The following is a 17118-nucleotide window of genomic DNA, read 5'->3' on the forward strand; positions in this document are numbered from 1 at the left end:
AACTGGAGACTATTCCATCATACTCCTGACTTGCGCCTTGTAGATGGTTGTAAGGCTTTGCAGAGTCAGACCTGCCTTTGACTTTCTCTTCCAGCCACTGTATTTTTGTGGCTCATCTAGTTAAGTTTCTGGTCAATGATATCTGTTGTGGCAATGCTTTAAATGCTGCAGTATTGCTTAAAGGGCATATTCGAAACAGCTTTCCATCACCAAAACAGAATGTACAGACCCTTGTGATCTCCTAAACCAACAATGTAAAGCACCTTCTCAGGATTTCTGTTTAAATTAGTACCTTCAATAAAAGAATCTACCTTTTGGATTCAATGATCTTGACTGCATGATTAGTGTGTCTGCATTACAACATGAAAAAGCAAGAGTAGCCCCCCATGATGCTGAAGGGGGGGGGGGGGGAAAGAGAATTCATAGATGGTAATGCCATTGAATGTCAAGGAGAGGTGTTCAGACACTCTCTTGTTGATGGTCATTGCCTGGCACTTAAGTGGCAAGTTATATTTGTGTCACACATCAGCCCAAGCCCGAATGTTCTCCAGGTGTTGATGCAAATGGGCACAAACTGCTTCATTAACTGAAAAGTTCAAATGGAACTTAACACCATGCAATCAGCGAGCATCCCCAATACTGACCTCATGGAGCAAAAGTCACTGATGAAGCAGCTGAAAATAGCTGGGCCGAGGATACTGCCCTGAGGAACTCTACAGTGATGCCCTGGGACTGAGATTATTGGCCTCCAACAACCATAACCATCTTCCTGTGTGCTAGGTATGACTCCAACCAGTGGAGAGGTCCCCACCCCCCCCCCCCAACTCTCACAGACTTCAATTTTATTAGAGCTCCTTGATGCCACACTCTCAAATGTTGCCTTGATGTCAACGGCGGTCATTCTCACCTCTGCAATTCAGCTCTTTTGTTCATGTTTGAATGAAGACTGGAGCCAAGTGACCCTGGTGGAACCCAAAACAGAGCATCGGCGAGCATGTTACTGTTGAATAATTGCCGTTTGATAACACAGTCAACACCACCTTCTTTCACTTTGCACTTGTCCTGTTTCATAGGGAAAGGACAACTTGGGCAATTTTCCACTTTGTCAGGTGGATGAGTGCTGTAGCCATGTTGGAGCAGCTTGGCTAGAGGCAAGGCTAGTTCTGAAGCACAAGATTTCAGCTTTACTGCTGGGATGCTTTCGGGGCCCATTGCTTTTGCTCTATTCAGTGTGCTCAACCGCTTCTGGAGATCAAATGGAGTGAATTAAATTGGCTGAAGACTGGCATCCATGACGGCAAGGACATCAGGAGGAAGTGGAGACACTGCACTTCTGGCTGAAGATGGCTGCAAATGCTTTAGCTTCATCTGCTGCACCCAGGTGCTGGGCTCCATCACCATTAAGGATGAGGATATCCATGGAACCACCTCATCCTATGATTTGTTCAACTGTCCACCACTATACACGACTGGATATGGCAGGACGTTGATCTAATCCGTCGGTTGTGGGATCATTTAGCTGTCTATGGTTTGCTGCTTCTGTTTAGCATGCATGTGGTTCTGTGTTGCAGCTTCGCCAGGTTGACATATCATTTTTAGATATACTTGGTAGTGCTTCTGGCATGCTATCCTACACTCCTCATTGAACCATCATTGGTCTTCTAGTTCAATGGCAATGATAGAGCGAGGTATGTGCCGGGTCATGGGTTGTGGCAGAATATAATTCTGATCGACAGCACCTCTTGGATGCCCAGTATTGAGCTGCTAGATCTGTTCTGAATCTATTCCATTCAGCATGGTGTCAGTGCTACACAACATGATGGAGGGTGTCCTCAGTGTGAAGATGTAACTTTGTCTCCATACGGTGTAGTGCTCACTCCTACCAATATTGTCATGAACAGTTGCATCTGCGACAGACAAATTGGTGCAGACAAGGTCAAGTAGGTTTTCCAATCGTTGGTTCGCTCACCACCTGTCTGCAGGCCCAGTCTAGCAGAAATGTCCTTCAGAATTTGGCCAGCTTGGGCAGTAGTGGTGCCATCAAGCCACTCTTGGTGATGGGCATTGAAGCCTTCCCACCCAGAGTACATTCTGCACCCTTGCTACCCGCAGCGCTGGTGAAGGTTATGGGGGCAAGCAGGAAAGTGGAGTTGAGACCACGATCAGATTAACCATCATTTTATTGAATGGCGGAGCAGCTCGAGGGGCCAAAAGGCCTGCACCTATTTCTTATATTACGAGATTTCGTTGTTCATGTGTGTCCTTATGCCATGAAGTCCAGTTTCAATGTTGAGGACTCCCAGGGACACTACCTCCCAACTGTCTACCACTGTGCCACCATCTCTGCTGATGGGACAGAACATAACCAGGAATGGTGATGGAGCAGTCTAGGGCATTGGCTACAAGATATGATTTGGTGAGTATAACTATATCAGGCTGTTGCTTTACTAGTCTGAGGGAAAGCTCTCCCAATTTTGCCATAAGTCCCCATATGTTAGTGAGGAGGACTTTGCAGGGTCGACCGGGCACTGTGTGCCCTTGGTCGTTTACAGTGCCGGGTGGTCCGTCCAGTTTTATTCTTATTTGACTTTTGTGTAGTGGTTTGATACTAGGCCATCTCAGAAGGCAGTTAAGAGTCAACCACATTGCTGCTGGTCTGGAGTCACATGTAGGACAAGGCAGGTAAGGACAGCAGATTTCCTCCCCTTAAGGACATTTATGGCAATCCAGTAGTTTCATGATCACCACTGAGACTAGCTTTTCAATTCCAGATTTACTAAATTTAAATTCCCACAGCTATCTTGGTGGATCTGAACTCCTGTCTCTGTAGCATTAGTCTGGGTGTCTGGATTACTAGTCTAAACATTACCAATTTGCTACCATCCCCCTAGGATGATAGGTCAAAAAGAATGATGAGAATGTAGCAGGATCACAGTATATGCCATTTATGACTGATTGGAGCCGTTACAATGCATTTGGTATTGATAAAGCACAGCATTCAATCATGGGAGGAAACAAAGATTTTGAATCAGCACCAATGGTATGCTTTGCAAGAGTTTGCAAGCGATAAGATGGGATATTTAAATCAACTACCAAACCACCTAACAATTTAAAAACTTAGGACAACACAAATCGTTTTCAGAGCAAATTTGCAACAAAAACATCAATGTATTGATTCAGTATTGATGGAGGATGCAGGGCAAAGTTAGGATTGTTTTCTCTGGACAGACAACACTCAATTTGTGTGCTCAAGTGGGTCACTACAGAAAGGAAACATCAGGACCAGGCATAGAAATGCCCTACATCTACCAGAAGATGGTGCTGTTGCAATGCCAACAACTTGTGAAGCTTTTTACGAGCATCATATCAGGTTTTATTGCATCAGTCTTTATAAAACCATGATGAATTGCCTTCAGAAATGTATCCAGAATATGTATGGATCAAGATAATAGCACCAGTCAATTAAATAAATATTTTTCACAAATAAAAACAAGAAATGCTGGAAATACTCAGCAGGTCTGGCAGCATCTGTGGAGAGAGAAGCAGAGTTAACGTTTCAGGTCAGTGACATTTCTTCAGAACTTTTTTTCACAACTGTGTACAGTTGCCTCCCAACTCTACTTAATCAGACTGCCAACCACGTAATAGTTTCCTTCCTTCTTTTCCTCATATCAAATACAAGTGAATGGGAGTCAACAGATCAGGCCGTTCGGACAGGAGACAGTAATGGATCAGGAAATCTGGAGTCAGTGTTTCCACTCGTGTTCCCCTCTTTATCTGCACTTCTATTTCTCTTACCCTCTTATTTTTCTGCTTCACCTCTTCCAACTTTCTCTGCAACTTTAAAATATTTTTTCTGCAGCTGTGTGAAGAGACGGATGGGGTGAGAAAGGACATCACTGACTCGAATCAAGGAGTGGGAATAGGTCAGAAGAGCTGAATGAGCACAAGAAACAGGCTATAGAATAAGCCAACAGATTGCAACTAACTGGCAGAAGCAAGTGATATATTGTTATGGTATATTCCTGACAGTTGCAAGTACTAATTTTGCCACCTCCCAGCCCCTTCTGTTCTTCAACCTGAATAAAGCTTGCATCCCACAGTACAAGGCACTGTGCAGTTTAAGAACCACTGGCTTACATAATTTACAAGCATTACCCTGGATCTGGTAATTAAGTTATTAAGTTATATTATGCAGTCTCCATGTGATCAATTTCCTGTATGGACTGCTAGTGTGATGAATGCTATGATATCCCATGGTAAGCAGTAGAGGGCACACTTTTTATAGAAAGGAAATGTACAAGTACCACCATGGCAACTATAGCACTTTCAATTTATCATATATTCAGCATGACAACTAGTATCTCATACTAGAAGCGACCATCACTCAAAATAAAAGTTGAAATAAATTTTAAATTAATTGAAATAAAAATATTGAATCAAACATACATTTTCACTGATATATGTCTTAGACTAGGAAAAGGAATACAGTATGATCATAAAGTTTTCATATGACTCATGTAGGTTTATGTGAAATCGTTAAGGAATCAATTAACTTTATGGAGGTTTAAATTCCATTCTTGAAACTGAAGCAACCTGGAATATCCATTACACAGCGAATAAAATATAAATAAGGAAAGTGAATATAAATGATACCCACAGTAAGGTGATTGGCGTTGACTGTACACAAGATCCACTTTTCACTTGCCTTTATCAGCACTGAGCAGTAAAAGTTGTTTTTAAATGTTAAGACAACTCCTCCCAAAAATAGAAGATGGATGTAATGGTGTATTACCACTGTTAAAGGGCAATTAAGTTGCCAATACCACAGTTAATTCTCAAATAAGTTGGCAAAGAGAAATCTGATTCAATATCAGGCTTACCAATGTATTCTCACAATTAACAGAAGAGGCTGACATCTGTAATACACAAACCTAGTTCAGTATGAAAAGTTCACATCTGCTCAATCACCAAGGCCACTTATTTTGACCTCTACAAACTTTGCCAGCAAAACTTTTATGTTTTTGCTGAGTCCAATGATTACTCCAATGAATTCCTAGCTTTCCATTGCACATACTCCAAAACTTTAATTTGTCCAAAATGCTGCTGTCCCTCTCCTGTCCCACACTAAATTTCACTTACCTGTGACCCTTATCCTTGCTCTCCATCCTCAATGCATCCAGTCAAAATCCTTGTCCTGCTCTTAAATAACTTCATGCCCTCACTCCTCTTCACCTCTGCGATCTCAATTAGTTTTGCATACGCTTCCACACCCTTTTCATTCATTGCCTCTGGCATCCTGTGCTTGCAGCCTTCCTTTTGCCACACCATTGCTGGCACAGCCTTCAATCATTTCCTGGTACACTCTCCCTAAACTTCTCTGTCATCCATTCTCAACTTGCATGTCTCCAAACCCTTTTGGCATCTATTTCTCATACATCTCAGCTTTAATCCTCTCATAGTGGCCTTGCAAAAAGTTCATGAGAGCTACAAGAATGAAACTTACTTGAAGAATCTTAAGCTACTCCGATAGCTTTAAAGAACTGGGTTCTTTTCTCTAGAGCTGCATAGACTTAGAAATGCCTTGCTCGACGTTTATAAAATATTGAACGGGTTGGATAGCATTCCTTATTGATAAGGCCACTGTAATTTGGCAAACTGGGGAGAACTGGGGACATGTATTTAAACTACACAAAATTAGAAATAGACTGGATGTCAAATGGTTCTTTTCCCAGAGTCATGAGCCTCTGGAATGTGTTGCTAGCTAGTGTAGCAAGTGCTGACTCTGCGCGCCCACACAAGGAAACTGGACCAGTTCTTGGTTGAAGCAGAGATTGCATCATAGAGCAGCCAAGTGAATTAACAGATAACAGTTAATCCATGTGATCTCCTTGATTGGTTTCAATCACCTGAAGGGATGAGAGGGGAATTTATTTGCTTCATTGGCCATGGTGTTTTTATTCTCTCAGAAGATCACATGGCTACAGGATTGGAAGTGTTTAGTTATGATGCTCTAGCCATCATGAGTGTGGATCAGGCTTGGAGTATCTTTCTTTTTTCCCTGCCAGTCATCTTCCTATGTTTGTATCCTCCAAAGTACAATGAAAATCATGGGAGATGTGTAATTCTAAAAGCTGGTGCATTTAGTGTGCATTTCCTGTCAATCATAGCAAGCATCTCACTCAAATTTTTGTATCTTTTTTTTTAAAAAGAGGCAGAAAAACAAAGGTGTTCATTTGTCATGGACGGCAGAATTTCTAACTTTGCAGTGAACTAAATGATGCATACTTATCAAAGACAGCTACAGTTGTAACCTTATACCCAAAGAGCATTTAAATGCTGATTCATCCAGGATTTACTTAACAGTAATTAAACTTTATGGCCTAAAGGTCACAACTTCACTTTATCATGTGATATCAAGAGATACATCTTGCATCTAGCATACATTTTGTTCATCATACTTAATGGTAACTTTTTGCGTTACACTTGTGTATGCAAATTTGTCAATTGCAGAAATTTAACTAAAATCATTTTTAAAACAATAAATCACAAAAGAACTGAACAGCTGGGCAGTATACCATTAAAAAGAGGCAAAATGAGTACATAAATTTTCAATGATAACTGAGGCATGCATAAAAACAACCAATGTGTGGTAGGCAAAAGTTACCCAAAAAGCCAATAAAGTTGATTAAAACACTTTCAGTCGCTTGATTTCTCAAAGGCAAGATAATGTTTGTAAAAACTGCATTTCAAGAAACTTGCAAAAAATCTGCATTTTCTGTACTTAAAATCTGTATCAAAACATTTTCAGTCCTAGGACTCGAGAATCCTAGGGTCAAGTTCATAAATGACAATTCCCTGCTTGCATCTGTACCAATTCCAAACCTTTTTTTTATTTTATATACGATGGCTTTAAATGACCAAGTTTGCTGTCAGTGAGGAGTGTCATTTGTCGCCCCAATTCCATCTCCACTCGTGTATGGATCAAAAATGGAGGAAAATGCCCAAGGAAACCTTTAGAAGCAGTACAAGTACAATTATTTTTTAAAATAGGAACAGCACGAAGACTCAACATTTTCTGAAATAATTTTCTTGTAAAAAGGCAACATAGATTACTATATTCAGGGGGTTGCTTAATTTGGCAAATACAGCACGTTATGTGCGACAATACACTTTCCTCATTGAAATTTGGTACCGTCTATTTTTCATTATCTTGTACTGTACTTTAAACGCTTAGACCAGGTTGATTTATTTTATTAGATTATAACCAGCAAAATCATAACTGATCAACAGCAGAAATTCTAAAAGGATTGCAGTGTTATTCAAGTTTAGTTGGAGTTACTGGATAAAAGTCTCAGTTGATTTCGTAGACCTTTTTGAAAATGAAGATACTGATTGAGAAAATTGGTAATGAAGAAAAAAAAAAGTTTGTCCACAATATATTGTGTAAAAAAATTTCCCCATATGAAAAAATATACTTAAAATAACTGGTATGTGGGGGGGAAAACAAAATTTCTCAAACGGCAGTGGTTAAGAAAAGCATTATTTACGTTCCAGGAGCCATCTAAAAACATCCTTTACTATGTGGTACCTTAGAACCTTCTTTCTAAATCAGGTCAGTGGAGAGGTGAACCCTTATCCCACTCACCTACCCTTTACAACACTTACCATCTGATTAACCAGGAACAGCACTATGGGAGCTCTGTTACTGGGAATAAACTTATTTAATCTGTTTGTGTTTACCAAAGACATTTCCTTAAAACTAACATAAGCGCTTCTATTGTGTTATAATTGGACACAGGTATAAAACTGAAATCATTCCATACTTATCTAAATCAATAAAGTTTTCATGGCTTCATACTTATTTATCATAACTGTGAAATTACCTTTATTTATAAAATCAAAATACACTTGTCAGTTCCATCTGTAGCTTTAAAATGCACATTGCAAAGAAGAATATCCAAGTAAATCAATTAATTTCTTGATGAGCAGTTACTTTGTTTGCCTTCACCCCATTTCTACCACCTCACACCTCTATGCCCCATGTATACATACCTCCACATCACATTCTGTGGAAGCCTCGCCAGAGCTCCTGCTAATTTGTGTGCAACATCATCTGACAGATACTTCACACCAGCTCCAAACGATACAAGGACAAAGCCTTCCTCCTTAGCATCACCTGCCCAGGTCACGAAGTCCTGATTTTTATTTTTAAAAAAGAATACAAATTAAATCAATGTTTCACTTAAATAAAACAGCCAACATCTCTAAAATTTATCTCAACTGTAAAATAGAATACATAAGTATGAGACATATCTTTGTCAAGTTTCTTGTTTAAATTACAGGACCTCACATTATTGGTCATATGTATTGTGGGGCCTAAAGCACAGTATTTCCTTGCAACATCATTACTGTACTGACATAATGGTACCCTGTCCCCAAAAATGCCTTTTGGCTGACTCTTGGGGGCTTTAATTATTCATTAGAATGGAAGTGGGGGATGGAAGTAGTTAACAGTGGACTTAGCTTGCAAGACTCAGGCTGCTGTGCTTTGTCTGGTGCAACTTGTGAGGCACTTCATTCTTTCTGGACACAATAAATACTGCCTTGACCACCGTTGGGCTCGTGTTTTGGGAGGCACTGGCACATGCAGTCAAGTTTTTACATCAGACATATGAAATAGCCATATATACAAACATCTTCCAACAAGGACCACAGAAAGAGCTGTTCTGTGGTTTCCCTGGGTCTGTGCTACACACACCACTTTTCATAGACTTCGTGCTAACCTCTTCCTCTAAGTCTGCCTCTTTTTTTGCCCAATGCTATTCCGCTCCCATGTCTGTTACTATCCTACTTGCTCTATCTTCCCATTATTCTCGCTGCTCCTGATAGTTGTGACTGTAATGGCACCTGAAACTGTAACCATTTTCTGAAGTGTTCTGCAGATGCTAATTTCTCCATCAAACTGCAAAGAGGAGCAGAACCAGAGAGAGTTAGAAACAGTGCTTTGGCACTACAGTTTGGCTGCAAGAGTTGGCACAGGCACCAAAGAACCACAGAGAAAGATGGGAAAAGTGTAGGATTAGCCTGAAGCTGAATTGGAGGGCAAGGAGAGATGGAATCATTATCACATGCATGTCTTTCTACGCTGGAAATCTCGAGTTTTTTTTGCTGCATTGCAAAATGTTTAACGGCAGTAAATCAAATAGAAATGAGAAAAACTAAGAAAATTGACAAAACGATTGACAAGACAACCATGAAAATTAGACATATCACTTTCATCTTTAACTAGTCAGGATACCAAGATTACTCTTGGAAACTTGCATCATCAAAAGAACAAAATAATCACAATGCCAAAACAAACATCATCAGTCTAGTTTTTAAATACAGCACAAGAAATAGGAGCAGAAGTAGACCATATGGCTCATCGCGCCTGCTCCACCATTCAATAAAATCATGGCTGACTTTAGGCTTAAATTCCACTTTCCTACCCGCTCCCCATATCCCTGGATTCCCTGCGAGACCAAAAATCTATCTATCCCAGCCTTAGATGTATTAAACGATGGAGCATCCACAAGCCTCTGGGGTAGAGAATTCCAAAGATTCACAACCTTTTAAGTTAAGTAATTTCTCATCTCAGTCCTGAATGATTTGGGTCCCTTATCCTGAGACTGTGTCCCCATGTTCTAGATTCCCTGACCAGTGGGAACAATCTCTCAACCTCTACCCTATCAAGCCCTTTCAGAATCTTGTATGTCTCAATTAGATCACCTCTCATTCTTCTAAATTCCAGAGAATATAGGCCCAATTTACTCAGCCTCTCATCACAGGATAACCTGTGCAATCAGCTTGGGTGGAAATAAGGAATAGCAAGGGGAAAAAGTTACGGGTGAGAGTCGTCTTTTGGCCCCTGAAGAGTTGCCTCACTGTAGAACAAAGTATAAATTGGGAAATAACAGAGGCGTGCAAGAAGGACGCTACAATTGTCATGGGTGATTTTAATCTGCATATTGACTGGACAAATCAGATTGGCAGAGGTAACATGGAAGACGAATTTGTAGAGTGCATCAGGGATTGTTACTTAGAGCATTACATTGCAGAACCTACCAGAGAACAGGCTATTTTAGATTTAGTAATGTGTAATGAGGTAGGATTAATGAGATAACGTCGTTAAGGATCCTTTAGGGGGTAGCGATCACAACATGGTAGAATTTCAAATTCAGTCGGAGGGCGAGCAACCTGGGACTCAAACCAGTGTCCTCAACATAAACAAGGGCAATTACAGAGATAGGAAGAAAGAGTTGTCAAAAGTGGGCTGGGAAAATAGACTGAGGGGAAGGTCAGTGCCCTTCAGTCTTTTTTCCTGCCAACCGCTAAGTCTCTTCGACTCGCCACACTTTAGCCCCGCCTTTATGGCTGCCCGCCATCTCTGGCGATCACTGGCAGCTGACTCCCACAACTTGTGATCAACGTCACCGGACGTCATGTCGCGTTTGCAGATGTCTTTAAAGCGGAGACATGGACGGCCGGTGGGTCTGATACCAGTGACGAGCTCGCTGTACAATGTGTCCTTGGGGATCCTGCCATCTTCCATGCGGCTCACATGGTCAAGCCATCTCAAGCGCCGCTGGTTCAGTAGGGTGTATATGCTGGGGATGTTGGCCGCTTCGAGGACTTCTGTGTTGGAGATATAGTCCTGCCACCTGATGCCAAGGATTCTCCAGAGGCAGCCAAGATGGAGTGAATTGAGACATCACTCTTGGCTGACATACGTTGTCCAGGTCTCGCTGCCGTAGAGCAAGGTACTGAGGACACAGGCTTGAAACACTCGGACTTTTGTGTTCCGTGTCAGTGCGCCATTTTCCCACGCTCTCTTGGCCAGTCTGGACATAGCAGTGGAAGCCTTTCACATGTGCTTGTTGATTTCTGCATCAAGAGACAGGTTACTGGTGATAGTTGAACCTAGGTAGTTGAACTCTTGAACCACTTCCAGAGCGTGGCCGATATTGATGGATGGAGCATTTCTGATGTCCTGTCCCTTGATGTTCGTTTTCTTGAGGCTGATGGTTAGGCCAAATTCGATGCAGGCAGCCGCAATCCTGTCTGAGTCTCTGCAGACACTCTACAGTGTGAGATGTTAATGCAGCATCGTCAGTAAAGAGGAGCTCCCCGATGAGGACTTTCCGTACTTTGGTCTTCGCTCTTAGATGGGCAAGGTTGAACAACCTGCCACCTGATCTTGTGTGGAGGAAAATTCCTTCTTCTGAAGACTTGAACGCAAGTAAGAGCAGCAGGGAGAAGTAGATCCCAAACAGTGTAGGTGCGAGAACACAGCCCTGTTTCACGCCACTCAGGATAGGAAAGGGGTCTGATGGGGCGCCGCAATGTTGAATTGTGCCTTTCACATTGTCATGGAATGAGGTGATGATACTTAGTAGCTTTGGTGGACATCCGATCTTTGCTAGTAGTCTGAATAGACCACGTCTGATGAAGTTCACATGTTCCACGTGACTCAAATTACATAGATGTTGAAATTTCAACATTGCAATGAATGTGCAAAGCACAGAATAAAGGCAATGCAAAAGATAACACTTACAAACTAACCAAATGCGAGTGAAAAAGGAAGGCAAAGAGAGGACTCATCTTTCATCTACACTCAAATCAATCTTGAAACCTGCAGTGTTAGTACAAGCATAATCCACATCAATGTGAGGACCATATCCTTAGCAGTTCCCATAGATGTAGCACTTCAAGAGAAGGAAGTAGACACAGGCACATCTTTTAGACTGCCAAGACAATGGAAAACATTGTACAACAAACATGGTACTACACATCTCCCTCAGGGGAAGAACATTGCATCAGATTTATACAATTCTATGTAGCAATGTATGCATAACCTCCATGCATCTTCCAGAATGGCAGCATGGAGACCTGATATGCAAACAAGCAATGCTTTGTATATATGGTATGAAGACTCACAAATGTGTAGAATTTGGTCCATTATCCAAGTTGCTCCTGCCATGATGGGACTATAAATCTGCTCTGGAGGTTAGTTTATAAAAGGCACAAATTTCACAGTAGCAAGGAAGGCAAATCTATCAGCATTTGTCATCATTATTCCTCTGAAACTGACAGCAACTTCTATAGTCTGAACATGCAGTTCTAACAAGGCATTCTAGAAGTTGCAGTCAGTAATTCTACACTTACCCATACCCTGCAGACTACAATCAAGTAGAAATCAGTGAACTGACCAGAACTGACCAGGGCGGCACAGTGGCGCAGTGGTTAGCACTGCAGCCTCACAGCTCCAGGGACCCGGGTTCGATTCTGGGTACTGCCTGTGTGGAGTTTGCAAGTTCTCCCTGTGTCTGCGTGGGTTTTCTCCGGGTGCTCCGGTTTCCTCCCACAAGCCAAAAGACTTGCAGGTTGATAGGTAAATTGGCCATTATAAATTGTCACTAGTATAGGTAGGTGGTCGGGAAATATAGGGACAGGTGGGGATGTTTGGTAGGAATATGGGATTAGTGTCGGATTAGTATAAATGGGTGGTTGATGGTCGGCACAGACTCGGTGGGCTGAAGGGCCTGTTTCAGTGCTGTATCTCTAATCTAATCTAAAACTTCCACTTAATGGCATTAGTCTCACTGTAAAAACCCTTTTATAAAAAAAATGCCCAGTTGGATAAGGTGCAACTGGATTTTCAATGGCATACTAAGTTCATAATTACTAAACAACCTCTCTGGTTTGGGCAGACTCGTTATATTTGTGGAATGTCAAAATTGTGCATGATAAAAATTGCACACTTTTTAAAAAATGTATGATAGTTCATCTTCAAATGTGCATTTCTCATTTATTCCTATAAAGTGAAGGGCAATCAGTACATTCTATTTCTTGATTTGTTGTCGGAGAACACAATGTCATTGGCTGCTATCACTATTGCTGAATGCCTGGAGAGCCCCATGCCACAGGGATTGCCAGACTTTTGTGGACAGCTTTGTTCAAAGTCAGTTGACAGTGCCACCACTTTACCTCCGACTGCAAAATCCAGGCCAAACTGTTTTGACTAAGCTTTAGTGTCTGGATACAAATAGTTGCTCCAGATGTTGGTTTTGCTGATTTAAGAATGACTTGCAGCCTATGCTACATATAGGAATATTAAATATTCTCTACATTCAAACTGGTCTCAGATTTAAAAAAAGGAAAGACTTGCATTTATATGGCACCGCTCAACCACTGGACATCCCAAAGCACTTTACACTTTTGAAGTGTAGTCACTGTTGTAACGTAGGAAACATAGCAGCCAATTTGTATACAGGAAGCTCCGACAAACAATCACAATGATCAGATAATTGTTTTTGTGCTGTTGATTGAGGGATAATATTGGCCCAGACACTGAGGATAACAATACTGCTCATATTCAAAATAAGATCTTTTACATCCACCTGAGAGGGCAGACAGGGCCTCGGTTTAACATGTCATCTTAAAGTCAGCACCTCCAAAAGTACAGCACTGTCATGTCAGCCAAGTTTTTTGTGCTCCAAGTCCTGGAGTAGGACTTGGACCCAGAGCCTTGTGACTCACAGGCTGAAAGTCTGGAGGCCCTTCACATCATAATATTGATATGGGCTCCCCACAGGGACGGACTGCTGGCTGGGGGCCCATAAAATTGAATGGGAGACGGGGTGCCGTTCACAAAGCCTTCCCGCCCCCACAGCAATTTTAACTGTCTTCCGGGGCCGTCGTCCTCTTGCTGCTGTGGCTGGGTTGCAATCCCAGCAGTAGCCGCTGCTCCTGGTGGCGCTGTTGGGACTGAGAGCGGTTTGGCCAGCAGCTCCATTAGGCGGGACTTCCTGCCACTTAAGGGCCTTCTCCCACTGTTGCTGGTACTTGATCAGCAGCGGGCAAGTGGCTCAGGCCCCCAGAACACCACCAGGTAAAATCTGGCAGCCCGCTTGCAGACTTTGGTGGGGGGGGGGGGGGGGGTCTCCTGATCGGGCACCCTGTGCCCCACGGAGGGCCCCCCCCCCCACACAAAGTCCCAACTGCTTCCATTCAAAGAGAGCTTCCCCCCCTCACCCACCAGGGTCCGGCTGACTGTCCTCGGCGAGACCCCAAAAACTTAACTGTCTTCCGGGGTCGTCGTCCCTCTTGCTGCTGTGGCTGGGTTGCAATCCGGCAGTGGCCGCCGCACCTGGTGGCGCTGTTGGGACTGAGAGCTGTTTGGCCAGCAGCTCCGTTAGGCAGAACTTCCTGCCTCAGAGCTGGACGTCCCGCCCAAGGCCAATTAAGGACCTGGGGAGCATACAATCCTGGCGTGGCTCCCCAGGCCTGGCAGAGGTGGGCTCACCCCTGACTTTCTGACCGGTGGGCGAGGCAGAATACCTTAAGTAAAAGGATCTGTGGTGTTGGCAACACCAAACAATGCATCACGAAGTAGATGTCCATCTGCCCTTTACTGAGCTAGAAGACCTCAATGCCCTTGACTCCAAGGCAACAACCTGTGGTACTGTGCCATCCATCAGTCCCAATTCACAATACACTGATTTGGAACTGGATGATATGTTATCCCATCTCATAACTGCTTTACAGCAAGAACAGAAAAACACCAGACACAAACCAGACCATTCAATTAAACAAATATCGTAGCACCCATCACGATGCAGCAGTTATTTTCTTTTCATGACAATAAATTTCAATTTCTTTAAAATATATCTAAAAACATTTCGTACCTCCAAGCCTTACTTAGTAGGTGCAGACAATGAAATGTTTCAAGACAGTTTGTCCAAGATTATCTGCATTACATGTTATTTTTTCATGTTATTTTAATGATTACCATTACTCAAAAACTAGTGTGTTTGTTACAGAACCTAACAGCACAGGAGATCGCCATTTGACCAATCATGCCTGCTCTTTGAAAGAGCTACCCAATAAGCCTCTCCAATTTTTTTTCTTTTTCATATATATCCAATGTCCTTTTGAAACCGACTATTGAATCTGCTTCCATCACCCTTTCAAGAAGCTCTTTCAAGGTCACATCTCCCTCCAAGAGAAGGATTCTCACCTCTCTGGTTCTTTTGCCAGTGATCATAAGAAATAGGAGCAGTAGGAGGCCATTCAGCCCCTCAAGCATGCTCCGCCATTCAATAAGATTGTGGTTGATCTGATTATAGTCTTAACACCCAGCCCCCTCTGTACTGTCCATTTAAATATTCTGCTTTCTATTCTTCCCACCAAGCGGACCTCACATTTTCCCACATTATACTCCATCTGCCAAATGTTTGCCCACTCACAACCTATCTATATCCCTTTGCAGACTGTGTCTGCCTCATAACTTGCTTTCCTACCCATTTGTATCAGCAAATTTGTCTACATTGCACTCTGTCCCTTCATCCAAGTTATTAATATAGAATGTAAATATTTGAGTCACCAGCACTGGTCCCTGTGGCACTCCAGGAGTAGGGTCCGCCAAATGAAAATGGCCTTTGTATCCCAACTCTGTTTGCTATTAGTTAGCCAATCCTCTATCCATGCTAATATATTACCCCAACACCATGATATCTTATCTTATGTAGTAACCTTCTAAGTGGCACCTTATCGAATGCCTCTTTGAAATCCAAATACATTACATCTACTGAATCTCCTTTATCCACCCTGCTTGTTACATCCTCAAAGAACTCTAATAAATTTGTCAAACACTATTTTTCTTTCGTAAAACCATGCTGACTCCACCTGATTATATTATCATTTTCTAAATGTCCTACTACTTCCTTAATAATGGATTCTAGCATTTTCCCAACAACAAATGTTAGGTTAACTGGCCTATAGTTTCCTGTTTTCTCGCTCCCTCCTTTATTGAACAGAGGTGTTAAATTTGCAGTTTGTCCCAATCCACTGGGACCTTTCCAGAATCTAGGGAATTTTTGGAAGATTACAACCTATGCATCAGCTACCTCTGCAGCCATTTCTTTTCAGACCCTAGGATGCAGGCCATTAGGTTCGGGGACCTGTAGGCCTTTAGTCCCATTAGTTTTCCTCGTACTTTTTCTCTAGTGATTGTTTTAAGTTGCTGCCTCCCTTTTGCCTCTTGATTTTCTGCTATTCTTAGCATGCTTTTTGTGTCTCCAACAGTGAAGACATACAACATACTTGTCCAAAGTTTCTACCATTTCCTGGTGTCCCATTATTAATTCTCCAGTCTCATCCTCTAAATGACCAATGCTTCCTTTAACTACTCTTTTTATATACTTACAGAAGCTTATACTGCTTGTTTTTACATTTCTTGCTAGTTTACTCTCACTTGAATTTCTCCCTCAATTTTTTTTTTTAGTCATTTTTTGCTGAATTCTAAATTTTCCCAATCTCTGAGCTACCACTAATCTTTGCAGCAATGTATGCTTTTTCTTTCAAATTTGATACCATCCTTAACTTCCTTAGTTAGCCATGGATGATGCACCCTTCTCAGAGTCTCTCTCACTAGAATATATTTTTGTTGAGAAGTGTCTGCTACTGTTTCACTACTGTCTTTCTTCTAAACCTATTTTCCCACTTTAGCCAACTGTCATCATAACCTTTATTTAATTTAAGCCACTACTTTCAAACCCAAATTTCTCACCCTCAAACTGAATGGGAGATTCACCATATTATGATCACACTTGCCTAGAGGATCCTTTACTATGAGATAAATTAATCCGGTCTCATTACACATTACCAGGTCTAAAATAGCCTGTTTCTCTAGTTGGTTCCAGAGTATATTGTTCTAAGAAACTGTCCCAAATAATATAAATTGATCCTCCAGACTACCTTTGTCAATTTGATTAGTTCAATCGATATTAGAAGCCCCCACGATTATTGCAGTACCTTTCTTAGAAGCCCCCATTATTTCTTGAATTCTACACTAGCTTAGAGTGTAACTACTGTTAAGTGGCCTATAAACTGCTCCCAGAGATTTCCTTCTTGCTATTTATCTCCACATAAACTGATTTTACTTTGTGATCTTCCTAGCCAGGATCATTTCTCACTACTGTACTGATCTCATCCTTTATTAAAAGAGATAACCCACCTCCTTTTCCTTTCTTCCTATCCTTCCGAAATGTCAAATACCCATGAATATTCAGTTCC

The 17118-nt window shown here is 41.9% G+C and overlaps 1 protein-coding gene across 1 annotated transcript in view; it reads right to left on the reverse strand.

Annotated features, from left to right (window-relative positions):
* The window catches only part of ugt8 (UDP glycosyltransferase 8), a 142840-nt gene that overhangs the window by 85694 nt on the left and 40028 nt on the right, over window positions 1-17118 (reverse strand). Inside the window, exon 2 of the mRNA XM_068039520.1 lies at window positions 8056-8198. Coding sequence (XP_067895621.1) covers window positions 8056-8198 — 143 coding nt within the window. The remainder of the gene's footprint in view (window positions 1-8055; window positions 8199-17118) is intronic.

Source organism: Heterodontus francisci, chromosome 1, assembly GCF_036365525.1.
Source record: "Heterodontus francisci isolate sHetFra1 chromosome 1, sHetFra1.hap1, whole genome shotgun sequence".
Lineage (NCBI taxonomy): Eukaryota > Metazoa > Chordata > Chondrichthyes > Heterodontiformes > Heterodontidae > Heterodontus > Heterodontus francisci.